Raw genomic sequence first — 15,864 nt, 5'->3', positions numbered from 1 at the left:
ACATTTAGGCTATTAATGTAACTTATAACTGTATTCAGACCTGTGGTTTGTTTGCTTTATTCTGATTCAACTGATACAAGTGTTGCACTTTTCTTTTGGGTTGTTTGTGTTCACACGTTAACAGTCCCAAACGATCCAAAGTTGTAAATAAATGCCATGTGCAAACCAACTGTTCTCTCATTGGTTAGGAATCTTACCAAGAAGGAGGAGGATGTTACCAGGGAAAAACAAAAAAAAACATGAAATAGAGGTCTCAATGGGCTTGAGAATTAAAATCTGACTTGGTCCAAACTGCGGTTGAAGCCCTGACCTGACCTAATCAGAGTCATTTTTTCGACCCAAACCCAACCCGAACATGGTAAAAAAAAAAAGAAGCCGACTCGAGTCATCCTAGGTACTGTATATATTTTCAGCCTGAACCAGGTCGTCAAGAACAATGGACTATCAGCAGCGTGTTGCGCGTTGTGTCAGTTGCTGAGTCGATTACGTTCTCATTGCAAATGGACTGTTCCAGGGCGCGAATGGAAACGAGCTGAGACCGCCCCTTGTAAACGATCTCGACTCGCTTGTTTTATTCCGCATCCAAGCATGATTACATATGCCCAAATGAACCGATCATTGGGGTTAACGGTAACATGGTTTTGTACTTAACCCCAACTAAACTACTACTGTTACGCAAGATATGAGACGAAATGCTATGGGTTGTAGCCTATCGTTGTCTCCATTACAGCGAAGGTCAACGACAGCTGGTGTAACCCTGTTTCTACACCGTATGGGTCGTATCTAGGGGGAAGTCACTTCTATTGTTGTTCTATGGATGAGTTGTTGGCTAAACATCAGCATTAGCATTAGCACCATTATTGTGAGGGGAGCGTATCTATGTTCCCCGGGTCCTATGTTCCCCGATCCCTCTTTTTGAAAAAGGGTCCCATGTTCCCCATTTTCCCCATTTCCCCCAAAAAGGGTCCTATGTTCCCCGGTCGCAATACATACTGGGGAACATAGGACCCTCTTTCTAAAAAAAGGTCCTATGTTCCCCACTGTTACCAGGGATCATAGTACCTTATTTCAAAAAAAGGGTCCTATGTTCCCCGCTGATGCTGGACTCTCTTATCTGGACTCTCTCTAGGCCTATCTATCTGGCCTGTCTAGCCTCTACTTGGTCTTTTTACTAAACTTGACCAACTCCTTTCTTCATTGCCTAAACCCAACCAATGGGACAATTCCACTTCTCACTCAAAGTCACAACTCAACTTCTCAAAAATATGCCAAGTCACTCACAACTCCACTTCTGTATGGGTACAAAAATTGCATGTTCCCGGGTCCTTTTTGAGAAAAGCGGGGAACATAGGACCCTTTTTCTAAAGAAGGGCTCTATGTTCCCCAGTCCGGACACAGCGGGGAACATAGAACCCTTTTGGGAAAAAGCGGGGAACATAGGATCCTTTTTTAGAAAAAGGGTTCTATGTTCCCCGGTCCTATACAAAGTGGGGAACATAGGACCCGGGGAACATAGGGATGATCCCATTGTGAGCAGGCTGATGTTAGCATTCAGTGGAGCCTAGCATAACTGGAGACTCTGTAAAAGAAAACACACTGTAAAAAGAAAAAAAACAAGTCTTTTTAGCCACCGACCTGGGAGCATGAGGGACTGTATCAAAATAAAAAGCTCAGTGTAAGTGAAGCTGTCAGCCAGTAACAGTGAGGCTCATTGACTTGTTTTGAAATGGTGTTTTGTGGAGACAGAGGAGCTTTGTGGTGCAGAGGAGGATACTGGGATGCTTAATGGTGGGATCAGTTCAGTGTTTGCTTTGGTCTTTTCATCAGATTGATTGAGACAGAGACAGAGACAGAATATCTCCACCTGTCATTGAGATCCACATTCTACTGATCATCATCATCATCATCATCATCATCATCATCATCATCATCATCATCATCATCATCATCCATGCTTTTCTGAGCCTTTTGCACCGTACAGACGCTGTTGCAAAGCTATTTTTGTTGGTGAAGCATGCACTGTTAGCACTCTCCACCCACCCACAGTAGTGTGTGTTCATGCACTTGTATGAGAGTGTGTGTGTGTGTGTGTGTGTGTGTTTGTTTTAGGAAACCATGCAGCGCCATTTTGTGTAAATTTATCCATGACAGGGCTGAAACCAAAAATAACTTCACTCAGGCAGGTCCGACATCGTTGGGTTGCCGCACACTGCACTCGTCCATGTGTGCTGTGTTTGTATGTATCATGTCATATCCATATCCATGTTCTTCTTCTTCTTCTTCTTCTTCTTCTTCTTCTTCTTCTTCTTCTTCTTCTATGCGGGAGGACTGAGTGCTGCAGCCTACTGGGAGCAAACAAACTTCCACGCTGGCATATTTGAGCTGTAGCCAATGGGAAGCTGGAGTCCTCACTCTGATGTTTTGGCTTTTTACCAAAGATAAACCGTCTTTGTTTTTACTTGAAGTCAAGGAAGTCGATTTGTGATCATTGCAATAATCGTGCAGTAACCAATCAGAAACCTTCTGTGCAGTTTTTTTTTTTTTTTTTTTTTTTTTCCATCCAACAGACAGTGCATAGTGATGTCTGTAATATTAGCAATGTTACATACATGAGTTAATATTAGCCTTTTATGATCATTCAGATTTATTGTTTGTTTTCCATTTTTTATGCATACAGTATTAAATATGCACAGTCGAATGATAGAATAGCATATTTGATATATTAAGTTCCACCACTCGTCAGTTAATATTAATGATAAATTATCATTAAAATGGCTATTTATCATGATATAACACAATGATACATTGGACAGCAAATTGATTTTGCAGTCAAACATCCTGCACGCCATTTGACACATGACACATTTCTTGTCAAAACTTCCTGATTCCTGTTATCCAATGAAAATATAACCACATTAACTTATAATCTCAACTCAGTGCTTTGTGTGGTTCAATATTTAAATCAATATAATATATTAAATTGAAAAGTTATTGATAGATGGAGTCAACATTTTGAGCAGGTTTATTAGATATGACATGACTTATCTCAATGAGGATCAATAGAATACAGTCATGAATATAAACTCATTCTTTCCATGTTATTCAGTGAAATGAAAGAAAAACCAGGCCCCTCCAGATAATGATGATTCGAGACGCTACAGTCATTTACCTGAAGCCTGAATACTCTTTTCATGTCGGTCTTATGTTTTGCCTCTTAAAAAATAATAAAAAATAAAATAAAACAGCTCTCCTCATTATAATAATGGCTTTTAGCTATGCTAATAAGGTTATTTGCTTCTGTCCTGTGAGAATTACAAAAATGTTCTGTACTGCGCCACGATTCATTTTACTTGCGATTTTAATCTAATTTTTAAAAGCAGGAAGGAAGACAATCAAACCGGAATCTGTAATATCCAAACAAACATTAGCATAAACACAAAGAAAACAAGATTCACAGTCAGACTGGAGCAGCAACGCCATTGTCAGCAGTTAGAAAGAAAGAGATGAATCTTGCAAACTGTTACGCCCAGGGGAAATCCTTGTGTCTTCATTATGGCTGTGGGGCACATTTGAATATGTGAAGGACGTTCATTAAAAAGTTCAGTAGGAAAGAATAAACTGGAAAGGTTATAAATTTAAATTTGAGCGCAAAATGTCATTGAAAATTGATAAGGACGAGTCAGAGGAGCCTTTGGAGTGAGAAGAGGGAACCTGCTGAGCTTCTGAGCGCTGGAGATGTCTGCTGAAGATTTCACCTTGTGAGGCCATAAACAAAATCTGACTGAGCATCACAGTTTGTTTACACTTCACTCCCGCTTCTGATCATTTTATTAATTAGTCCGTGTTCAGTCAATATTCATAAGCAGTGGGTAACCTAACATTGGTTTATTTTGTCTCATTTGTATGTGAGTGTGTTGCTTTTCGCTGAGCCCTGCGGTGACCACAGGGGCGCTCATTTCTTCTTCAACACGTCTCGTTCTCTAACACCCAACTGTACTAGTTGCAATACGGCAACACCGAGAAACTTCCAGTGCAACCGGAGACATGAAATCAGACAAACTTCTCCCCACCACCGCCGCCCCCATGAGAGGAGAATCTTTTCAGACAACGGCCCCGACATTAATCCGGCATGGCTCGCAAAACCACCGCTCGCAATCCCCCCCGCTCAACCCCCCGAGTTAACAATGTCCACAATAATGTTGAAACGTCCTTCACCGAGCTTCAAATCCAATGCCTTATCTATCTGGTGGGCGAGAGGATGAGTCCAATCAACAAGAGCAGATGAATAAATGATACTGGTATGAATTGTAAGTGTGGGCTGGTGAGGGGCAGGGTGGTGCGAGGAAGGGAGGGGGGGAGGGAGGGGGGGCTGCTGGCTCAGGTTAATGAGGTGGTCTGGGAGTGTGGACTGGGTCCTGAGTATGTGCGGGGCTCTCTTTAGCCTCGGGGTTATTTGTAGCCCTAAGACCACTGGTGAGACTATCTTTGCCTCTGGCTGTGAATGCACTCACGCCTCTATGTGTGTATGTGTGTGTGTGTGTGTGTGTGTGTGCTGAGGCATCCGTGCCTGTGTGTGTGTACATAAGGGCAAGACACGGTGTGTGCGTGATATTGCCCTCAGGATGACAGTGGTTGAATCTTTGCTATCGCTGTGTTCAGTGTTGGCATTTGTGCATTAATATACAACTACATGCCTGTGTTTGCATGTGTGCCCGTTCCCGAGTGTGTGTGTGTGTGTGTGTGTGTGTGTTTGCGCTCTGATCTGTGTGTTTTCTGATTTCTGTGTCGAGTCCGACCACAAATGTATAAACAGGGGCCCCCCCTCCCCTCCCTCCCCCTCCCCTTGCCCCAGCCTCATTACCATTCCGCACTTCCCTCCACCAGTTTACTCAACGCCATCAAGGCCTCGCCTCCTGGTGTTTGCATTGTAAATCAGGCCTGACAATAAGGTGATGATTAGATCCTACTCATATTCAAAAACACCTGATTTATTTATTCATCTTTCTCTCTTGCAGGGCATCAAGATGCATAATTTCTGACCAAGGTGACATACCCACTTCCAAAAATGTTATTCATTGCATCTGCAGGTCAACCTCTTAAACCAGCAAACTCAAACAGGGACGGATTAAATGAGATTTTGATGGGGAAATGTGCAAATGACGGCATTACCCGCAGAAAAGCTCAGTCACCATGCACGTGTGATGTCAGATCAGGTTTCAGGGAACCTGTCACGGCTCCAACCTGTGGAGGGTGGATGTGAATGCAGAATTTTTTTCGGTATAAAAACTGTGTCTCTTCTTTTATGAATTTGCTCCAGATATTATTCATGGCGCACTTCAGGATTCTGAGATGCAGATCCAATCGATCACTAGTTCAGTCAGACTTGTGTTTTTGTTGTTGTGGTGGTGGTTTTTTAAGAAATTGGCATCATGGGGATTTGACTAATTTTGCCTCAGAATTGCAGACTGCCCTTGTGAACATTTTTTCCAAGCAATTCCGTGGGTTATGAAGGTGAATGAAGCGCCCTTGCGTGGTGTTTTTTGAGGGGCTTTTATACTAGTTGCTTGGAGAATTTTGAATAGCTCCAAGAGCTTTTGTCAGTGATTGATACTAAGTGAAGTAATATTCATATATCAACTTTTTTTTTTATGTTAGAGGCTCAGTCAAACTCTATCACACAAGTAGACCAGGCAGAGTTAGCATCATTAGCATCCTTTGTTTGTTTAGGTTACCAATTTGCAGTGGCTGACACAGTGTTGTGCTAATGCTAACTCTGGCTCTCTGCACCACTGACATATCATATAAAAAAGTAAGTAAAATTTGATTTATATAGCACTTCTCACAGAGAATACTCACGAAGACCCACTCATCATACAGTACCATTAAAGGGACAACAAGGAGTTTTGGAAAGCAAAGTATTCACACTACATTTCCCATGAGCCTCCGCGCGCACGGTGAAATTCTTGGACCGGCGCAAGACAGACGAAAGTGAAAACATTTGCCAAGAATGTTTTCATTCATCAAGAATGAAAGTCAGAGGTTTGAAGACGATCAGATACCGTCGTAGTTCCGACCATAAACGGTGATTCAGCGGTGTTATTCCCATGACCCGCCGGGCAGCGTCCGCGAAACCAAAAAGTAGGAAATGTGGGCGAGTTGACCACTAAATAATATCAAAATAACTATAAAGACAAAGTGATATATTTATCGGAAATGGAGCCATTAACAAGTGTTGGTAACAGATTCATCCACATTAATATGAGACTTTTTTATAACCAAAAGCAAACTCCTTGTGTCCCTTTAATATGCACAATAAATAGCAATGAAAAAGCAGCAACACATTTCATGAAATGCTGCAAAAACAATACAATCACCAGCAGGCTTGCTCAAATGCCTACCTAAACAGATGTGTTATCCTCTTGTATTATAAACAGTGGCTGGAGCTGTTGCTTGGTAAAAATGCTAATGCTAACACTGGCGATGTAGCTGCAGCACAGTTCACACAGAGTTCACAAATAGCTGCTTTAAAAAACATGATTTCAACTTTCATGGGTGCCTACATTTCCCAGAATGCATCACATCTGCCTACAGTTGATTTGGGGATTTGCGGTGCCGGTGCGTTATGCTAATAATGTTAACACTGATCACAGTACATTTCCCTCCACTCCAATCATCACCTGTCTTTGATTTGGTAGAAGAGTGAGTGAGTGACAAAACTCACAGTGTCTGTATCAAACACCCGACGCCGGCACGGCCTATTTTCAATTGTTTTATATTGTTTAAGGGAGGAATGAATCCATTACCTGTGCAGCTGTCACCTTTGTTCACTACATTTAACCACTGTGATTTTGCAGCCATTGAGGTGTTGATAATTCCACACGAGAGAGGATCATATCTTTATCACAGGTCTGCTTTTAATGATCTGTTGGCAAACCCCTGCCAGGTCACGATCATGGATCGCAGGGCATGGTGCTCTCTGTGTTTAAATCACAAGGATGGATCTGCTTTCCTTTTTTTTTTATCACCTTGGCTTGCAGCAGGAAACATTCCCATTTCACATTTAATGGAAGTTCAACGCTATGCAATGAATTCACCTTCAAAACCAAAGGCAAGACAAGGTTGAAGTGTGGTGGCCAGAGGCAGACTGTGATCACATCATATGTAACCAGATATGGATTTTCATTTCAGTTGCTCGGTGGTAAAAAAAAAAAACATAGTGAAACTGCAGCTCTACGCCACTGACTAACCTTACATCAGTGGAGCACGGGCCCATTCTGAGCCTGAGAATTGCTGGAAAATTGAATGTTGAATAGAAGCGTTTGGTACTGCACAGAATCCGATAAAAAGAGTGCGAGTGCCTCCAATCCAAATTCATAAAACCCTTTGATGTTTGTTGGAATAATTTTATGCCTACTTCTCATTTTCCATTTTATGCTTGCTTTTGAATTTTGATTGCGACTACAGGCATTTTTCAATTGATATGCATTATGAACACTGTAATAATTCAAAGGCCTTTGTTGAGGAACAAACATGTCATTTGTCCTCAAAATGAATTTTACGACTTATTGTGTAACTGTACACCTTTGAGTTCACAGAGAGAGAGAGAGAGGCGGTTGCGGGGCGGTTATTGTCTCCTTTTGCGAGACGACTTTGAAAGAGATTTGTGCTTTCTTTTTTTTCTTTTCTTTTTTTTTTCTTTGGGTGTGTTTAATTTCACTCTTGAAATTAAACGTCTTGTTAGTTGGTGTTTTTGCAGTGTTCCTGTCTGTTCTCCTATGTACGTTTCCGCTTCGTCGGCCATGGTATGGCATGTGCCTGCGCGCGTTAACGTGTCCCCATGTGTTTATTTATGGATGCATGATTGCCTTCTCAAATTTGGCGTTTTGGCGGCTGGTTCCTTCGAGGGACGGCGAAACTTGAGAGGCCGCCTAAAATACTGTGCAGTAATTGGAATTGCTTTATCTTCAGTCTCATCAATTAATGTGCAATTTTCCATTTAATCACTAACACGCTCGCTGCATTTGCAATTAAAATGAGGACTGATAACAGAGAAGATGCCTTTCAGCTGATACAAGTTGGAACGAGGAGAGAGGAACCGGGAGACGCAATCAGTACACAAAATGACTGGCTGAGACACACAAGGACGTGGCACACAAACAAAATGTGAACACACAGCCGTGCTCATATAATGCTGCACCCAAAATACATACACACACACACAGTATGACATGATAAAACATGCAGATTTGCAAGCTAAAACCCCAAATTAGAGCTCATCAATTGAAACTAAACTGTTATTCAACATCAGAGTGTTGGCAGCGGCGGAACAGGAGGTTCAGATGTCGCTCGCTCTCAGTCGGTTTGTCTCTGACTTTCCCAGGCTGAGAGACGTTGCCAGGGTCTGAGTCTCAGCGAGGGATGAGCTCACTGTCTGCGAACGTCTGTCATGCACTGTCCTGGTTCTGAAGAGAGAGAGGGGAGTGAGGGGGGGGCGACGTGTTTGCATCACTTCCTGTTTGGCAGAAGGAACCTGAAATCGGCCCAGAGAGCCTCAGCGTGGGGATGGACACACAGATGTGAGATGTGTTAGAGACTATAACCAGAGCAGGAGTAGCTGTGTAATCCTTCTCATCAAACCCCAACCACAGAATCACATTCATGTCCCCCTTGCAACAATCTTTACATTCAGAATAAGCTCATTGCACCTTATGGATGTACAGTATGTTCACTTTGTATGAGATATTATTAGATTTTTATTAGAAAATCCTTCCTTGCATGGTATTCTTCTAAAACTTATCATGTGGTTGTTACAGTTTCTTTTCATCAGGCCAGAACCCCTCGCAACTCACAATCGCAGAGCCGCAAATCCTCGGCTTTAGCGGTCAGGAGGATTTACGGCAACATTTTTTATTTCCTGAGGCGGCAGGCAGCTCTGAACGGATGTTGCAACCCGGTGCAGAGATTTTGCTCAGATGTTCCAGTTCCATTTCACTAGCTTATAATCAAGCATTTTTCCCTCCAGGTCAATACCACTCAGTCCAAGTGCACCGACCCATTGTAATTGCTGCCTGTCTTTCATGACCACACAAGGATTTATATGGCATTATGAGACAATTTTTTTTTTTTTTACACAGTAGCTCAGGGTGTCCGGTAAAGTTTCTGGGATCCACGTACTGTCACGTCTTTGCGCATGAGAGCAGACAGGTTTTTTATTATTCATGTCGGTTAAAAGCGGTTAAATTTGATAAATAAAAGCTTTAATTAAATTCACATTTATAAAAGCGCCCCTCCCTCAGGTCACATAGGTAATTTACAAGACATTTTCATGCAGTGAATACACATAGGTTATATGTAGCTTCAGGATGGAGCACCTGCTGTGCTTGCCTATAGTAAGTTAGGGCAATGGTAGGGGTCTTTGTGTGTATATATGTGTGTGTGCGTCGGTGTGTGTAACACAATTAGCTCCTTCAGTGGGGGTGGGAGCGACGGTTACAGCGGCATTTCTACAGGGTACGGCCCTCAGCCCTGTGGGGTTCCAGCCAATAGCAATTAGCCCACCAACAAGAGCCCTAATTAGCCCTCTTGATTGGCTTGGTAACAGCGCAACAACAACACCAGCAGCAGCAGCAGCAGCAGCAGCAGCAGCAGCTATAACACACCCAGACAAACCAAGGTGACTCTGCCACGATGCATTCCTTTAAAGCCAGCTGTAATTAGTAAACAAGCATAGCTGGCTGTAATTGGTAAACAAGTGGTCGGGTTTGTTTGCGGTGTCATTATGAACCTGCTGGTATGTAAAAAGAAAAAAAAAAAAGAAAAAAGAAATATATCAGTGGAGGGCTCTGTCACTGAGTTTGTGTTTGCTTTGTTTTCTTTCTGCTTGGCAGCAGCTCGGTGTTAATACATCATCCCGGCTCTATGCAACACATGCAGAGGGAGACTGATGGGAGACCGAGCAAAAGAAAATAAATTAGTAAACGAGGAAGGAGAAGAGAAGTGGGAGAGGAAAGAAAGAGAGAGAGAGTGAAAGAGAGTGAGAGATGCTGCGTGAGAATCCCATTTGCTATTATTTAATTATAGCAGCACCTGGTGGCTGCTGCTGTAATAGAATTTACAATCACGCCTTGCACTGGAGTCATGTTCTTCTCTCTTTTCCTCTCTTTTTTTTTGTTTTTGTTTCCTTACCAGTCTCAAAGTGAAGCTATCCCATGATGCAACATGTGTCCCCAGCACCTGCAGTGACTATGATGGCCACCCAGAGTGTTCCTCCACCATCGTACCAGGAGAGCCAACAGGTCAGAGGTTTGACATACAGTACTGTACCAGCTCATCCTATAGCAGCAGCAGCAGCTAGTGTATGAATGAATGAAGATATGAGTGTGAACTTCTTCTTACACACACATACACACACTGTTTCCCTGTTTGGGTTATTTCAGTAGATTTTTCTTTTTTTCTTTTTACATGCGAGGCTCAGTTCTTTGCACCAATCTGACTCATGGATCAGATAATAAGATCAGAATGTGATGAAGGTTAATTAGTTGAAGCAGATTAGCGCTGAGCGGCGAATAATGAATAATGATATTTTTCTCCCGAAGATTTTTAAATTTGATTGTTTAGTCATGATTATTGTGCTTGAAGTTTGATTTTTTTTTTTTCATGTGTGTATGTGTGTGTGTTTGTGTGTGTGTGCAAGAAACCATTAAATCAGTGACGTCTGCTTCTGTTTAAGATGATAAAACTAAATTTGTAAAGTGAAGTGTTTGTTTGTTTTCATGGGAGATTACGAATGACATTTACACCGTAGGTCCAGATGGAAGGAAGTTAATATTATAGTTAATATCACAGTGAATTATGTCATATTTCTCTCCTTTAGACACCCTTTTGCTTTGATATTTAGAAAAACGACAAGTGAGCAAACACAATATGGGTCTAGGTAAATGCTAAAATTAATAATAAGTTGATTTTATAATCGCCATGACTGAAATTAAGAGTGAAACGCAGTGATGTAAGAATAAAAAAGGACGAGCCCCAGCCTGCAGCGTTGCAGCACAGCGCACGATGCCACCAACAGGTCAGAGTAATTAAGTGTGGCTGGACACAGGCTTTGTCTCACACCACAGACCATCCTGCCGAGGTGGAGCTAGATGCAGGTTCATCTGACCCACCGCCCTCACCCTCCTCCTTGTCCGCACCACCTCAGTCTGCCGCGGCCCGGAGGATTAGTGCCAGGGGAGAGCTCCCGAGCTGCAAGTCTGCGCACTCGGCAAATGCAAATGAGAGCTAGTTAAGTGTGAAGAAGCTAATTTATTTTCCATTTGGTGCTTGGATTAAGACTTGAAGCTTCCTCCCACCCCACCCCTGACTGAAAAAAAGAGGCAGGGGGAAATGGGGGTTGTTAGACTCATTTCCTCCGAGAGAAGGAATGAGAAGGAGGAAAGTGGGCTAAAGGACGAGGAAGACAATGGGGTTGTGTTTGTAAAGCATGTCACTCCTCTGTCCGCCCCCGCAGCCCGAATCACAACACAGCAACTTAACACGTTCTCTAATGAGTCCAACTTCAACCCCCCCCCCCCCCCCCCTCACACCCCCACCCCTGGAGGTGCTGTGGTCCAGAGCAGGAGAATCCAGGATGCAGCAGAAGCAGCAGGAATCTAAGAGCAGCTGTGAACACACTCACTGCCCTATTGCTAAATATAAAATGACCATTTAGACTAGGGTTAGACTTATTTAACTCAACACTATATATGACCTGAGAGGGCCTCACTCAGTTACATAATCCGTCCTGGCTGATTGGTTTACTGTAACAGCTTCATTACAAGGCTACTGACCTGTTTAGCAACAATTACTGGTTCCAGCTCCGGCCTCATTTACAGTCTTTGTTGCACCTTACTGCTTTTTAAAGTGATTAAAAAATTACAAGGAGCCACACGCTCATCCTGGTGCTCGGGAGCAAACCTTGTGATCATGTGACCCTAATACTAAAGCTAATTAATTTTTTGTGTACATACACATATGAATACAGATTGTCCGTGTGAGATTTCTCACTCCCACCCACTTAAAATGAATCCCATTGGAAAACTATAATGGTATTCAATCAAATTAGTTTCATTAAATATTTAAAGGTGTTAGCTACAAGTTTAATTCCTCCCGGCCAGTAGGTGTTGCACTCACACTCGCCCACTCTCGCTCCAACCTTCAATTGCACTGGTTGCTAGATACGCCAATACTGGAATGGCTAGTAGCTAAAGCTAAGCTAACGCTATAACTGTACCTATTTAACGAGCAGCAGCTCCGGTGTTGACAGTGGACTGTAAACACATTTAAATCATTTCACACTAACTCACCTGCGGACAAACCAGACAAACCCGCAGCATCACGCCTGCACCGTAAACGTTACAGTACCGGCTGACCGTTAGTTAGCATTAGCATTAGCATTAACACAATACCATTTCTCCACAGAGTTATCAAGATCTGGCTCCCCCTGAGCTCCGCCTCGTGACATCAATTATCAATTAATGCTGTTGGCTCAGAGATCGAATGTCGACGTTTCCAACGTAACCAGATGTAAATATTTATATGTTTTGGACCCGTCAAAATTTATAAAACAATTATTTACAAACTATAAAAGTAAAATTATTACTTTTATTCTGCACTCCTCAAGACATTCTGTGGATGTATTATTTTTGAAAAGTGAATCGTTTTGATGAATAAGTTGTAGCTATAACCTTTAAATTCAAGGTCATTTTGTGGCTAATATTAATATTATTGTTGTTTTTTTTAATCCCCAGATGACGGGCACCACTCAGCAGAACACCAAGACCCCACAGGTCCATATCCCAGCAGCCACCACAACAGGAAATACCTCTGTCAGTGTGACCCTCGACCCTCAGGCCCAGCTTGAGTCTGACAAAAGGGCTGTTTACAGGTTGGTTCAAGTTTATGCATCATTTAAATGTCTGTTTATCTATGTGAACGCACCACAGTTAACATAGAGCTAGTATCATGGTCAAACAGCAATTAAACACAACTTCATTTGTGCATTTGTTAATCACTTGGTATAGAAATGTCTAAGTAGCTATAGCTGAATGCAGCATTCAGCTCTTGAAAGTCCCTTCACTTGTTCCTCCTGTGAAACAATTACTGCATTTTCTCTCTAGCCTCATGCTGTGCTTTAAGAAATTGCAGTAAATTGACTTGACGCGCTGCTCGCCGACGAAGGCCACAAGCAGTGGTGCTGATTTTTTTTAATATGGTGCGCTTAAACTGGCATGACATAAAAGCTTTTGAAAATTGCACTTGAAGGGTGCATCCTTCAATTTTCACTTAGTGTCGTTCTTAAACCAAAGAGCACCTTCAGTGAATGTGTTCACTCATCAAAGGCGAGCAGAAAGCACCCTCGATTTGCTCTTTGAATTTTTAATAAATTGTCTTTAAAATAAATGTATAATACAGCAGCAGCAGCTCTCTGACTCTAACTTCCCGTGTCTGTCATCATTAGGCTGAGACAATGAGTAAATGGATGATGAAAAAAATCAAACAAGAAAATAAAGGAAACATCACAACATATTTTCAAAATGATTTTTGAAATCAAACAGAGTTGTTTTGTGTGAGCTTTCAGCCTGACTCCAGACTTTAATTTTAAAACATAATTTATTTCTCTTTCACGCCAACAGTCATTTTCAAAGGTAAGCATCACTCTTCAAGTCATAGAGACCTCATCAACCAGTGCAGGTGAAGTGACTCAGTGCTGAGGGAGAACACGCTGACCCACCCACCACAGGCAATGTGTTAACAATTTTAAACAATTGTGTATTATGTTAGACTTTTTAAAGCTGGGTAACAGTATTGAGCAGGGGGTGTCACCAGACCCTTATACAGGGGGACGAGCCCCAGTGTGATTGTCCTATGCGGTACACTTTGATGCTTAGAGAATAAGCAAACACAGTTGAGACTGAATTGAAATATCGATTTCCAGAATTAATCAGTTTTTAATTGGTAATGTAGATGAAGGGATCTTATGATGCAAGTACTTTTTGTTGTTATTTGGATGTTAGTGTAGCCTATCCCTTTTTCTGCCACTGAACATGTTGATATACTGTATACAGGCTGTATGATACCGCCATTAGATACTTAGATAGGGATACTTCACCTAAAATTGATAATTCACCAATTTTTTCTACTATTTTCTACTCACCGTCATGCCAATGAAGGGTTTGGAGAACTTTCTGAGTTATCAAAATGCTTTTGGAGTTCCAGCTAGCAACAGATTTTCATATAATGGCAGCGGATTGTGCTCACCAGTGGCTGCGTGAGATGCGCAAGATTTGCTGCGAGATGTTCTTACATGTTTACACCATACAGCCAGTGGTTTACGAACATCTCGCAGCAAATCTTGTGCATGCGCACAATCATCAACAGAGCCACTGGGAGCTACTACTACAACAAGGAACAACTTTTTCATGTTGCAGTCACTTGGGTCAGTACAGACGAGCAGTATGGAGGTATTCAGTTTTTTCATAGTGTGTGTTTTGGACGATTCAAAAGTGAGCATTATCCACCGCCATTATATGAAAATCTGTTGCCAGCCGGACCCCCCCTGGAACTCCAAAAGCGTTTTGATAACTCCGAAAATTCTCCAAACCCTTCCTTGGCATGACGGTGAGTAGATGATTGGTGAATTATCGATTTTGGGTGAAGTATCCCTTTAAGCTCTCTATATTTTTGCCTTTAACAGGAGTAGTGTGGTATGGCCGTAAGGAGGGTCGTGTATGTGTGTGTGTATGTATGGTGGTGATGGTGGTGGTGGTTGGGGGCGGGGGGGGCGCTGTGCCCCAGTAGAGCATAATTGTTAGCAACACCCCTGCTATTGAGTCATGTTGTCTGTCAATCCACACTGAACTGCGGAGGAGCTTTTCACCTTTTTTTATGTTTCCTTTAATTTAGGATGTGTACAGATCATGTCACTGATATTTCCAGTTAGTTTTCGACTTTTGTGCTTTTATTTACCATGTGAAAACCCCCAAAGGCAGCACGCTGTTAGGTGTAAAAAGGAGAACGGGAAAAAAAAAAATCACTGCTGGGTGAAGTGCAAAACACCAGTGAAAAAATATATATATATAAAAAAAACACCTCACTCCTCTCAGCTTATCACTAGAATATTGATGCACCCTTATAATGAGCTTGTATTATCTATTTATGAGGTAAATTATTCAAAATACAGACATTTTTAATCGCGCTGGGTGTTCTCCTGGTGTAGGCACCACACCGACAACAAAACTAGAATTGTAGAGCCAAATGAGCACCGGGAGCCTTGGCTCTGCTCCGTCTGCTTGCATGGCCCCCGTGAAGTAAACCCACGATGATGACGCTGCAAGACTGCGCCGGAGCCCCCGCCTGTCCCCGGCTCCTCGGGTCCCACCCACGGGTATCCGCTTTATACGCCGCCGTCTGAGGTAGCGCGAGCCCCCCCCTGTGCTCGGGCCTGAGGCGAGTTTCTGTAAAGTCCTTAGCAGCTCCTCTGAGATACACGGCTGCCTTTGATGTGAGCAGCCATGTTTGAAGCAGCTCGGTGTGGTGGTTGTGAAGGGGGGGTAGAGGAGCAGTCCAAATCAGTAAATCAGCCCCTCTTCTACTTGCACATGGGGCTTCAACCTCCACTTTTCTCCTCTTTCCCGCCACTAAACCACATATGGAATAGGAAAAAAAAAAAAAGAAAAACACGCTCTCAGCAGCAAGAAAACACAACAAGAACGACTCCAGCGACTGCATACTGTATAGAGCTCATTATTTAGAAGTGTATTTAAATGTGCTCTCAGCTCTCTTGTTGTCTTCTGCGGAGAATACATTAATGTTAATAATGCTAAT

At 42.5% G+C, this 15,864-nt stretch overlaps 1 protein-coding gene across 3 annotated transcripts in view; it reads left to right on the top strand.

The window, feature by feature from the left end:
* The window catches only part of LOC310997399 (homeobox protein PKNOX2-like), a 110,391-nt gene that overhangs the window by 55,107 nt on the left and 39,420 nt on the right, over positions 1 to 15,864 (top strand). For all 3 annotated transcript variants that reach the window (XM_083987075.1, XM_083987076.1, XM_083987077.1), the window contains 2 exons: positions 10,189 to 10,295; positions 12,789 to 12,925. In XM_083987075.1, the coding sequence (XP_083843201.1) occupies positions 10,209 to 10,295; positions 12,789 to 12,925 (224 nt within the window). In that variant the 5' untranslated portion in view covers positions 10,189 to 10,208. The remainder of the gene's footprint in view (positions 1 to 10,188; positions 10,296 to 12,788; positions 12,926 to 15,864) is intronic.

The sequence above is a fragment of the Trachurus trachurus genome (assembly GCF_905171665.1).
Source record: "Trachurus trachurus genome assembly, chromosome: 14".
In the NCBI taxonomy this organism is placed as follows: Eukaryota; Metazoa; Chordata; class Actinopteri; order Carangiformes; family Carangidae; genus Trachurus; species Trachurus trachurus.
Note: the sequence above shows the minus strand (reverse complement) of the source record. Positions and strands in the feature narration are given on the sequence as shown.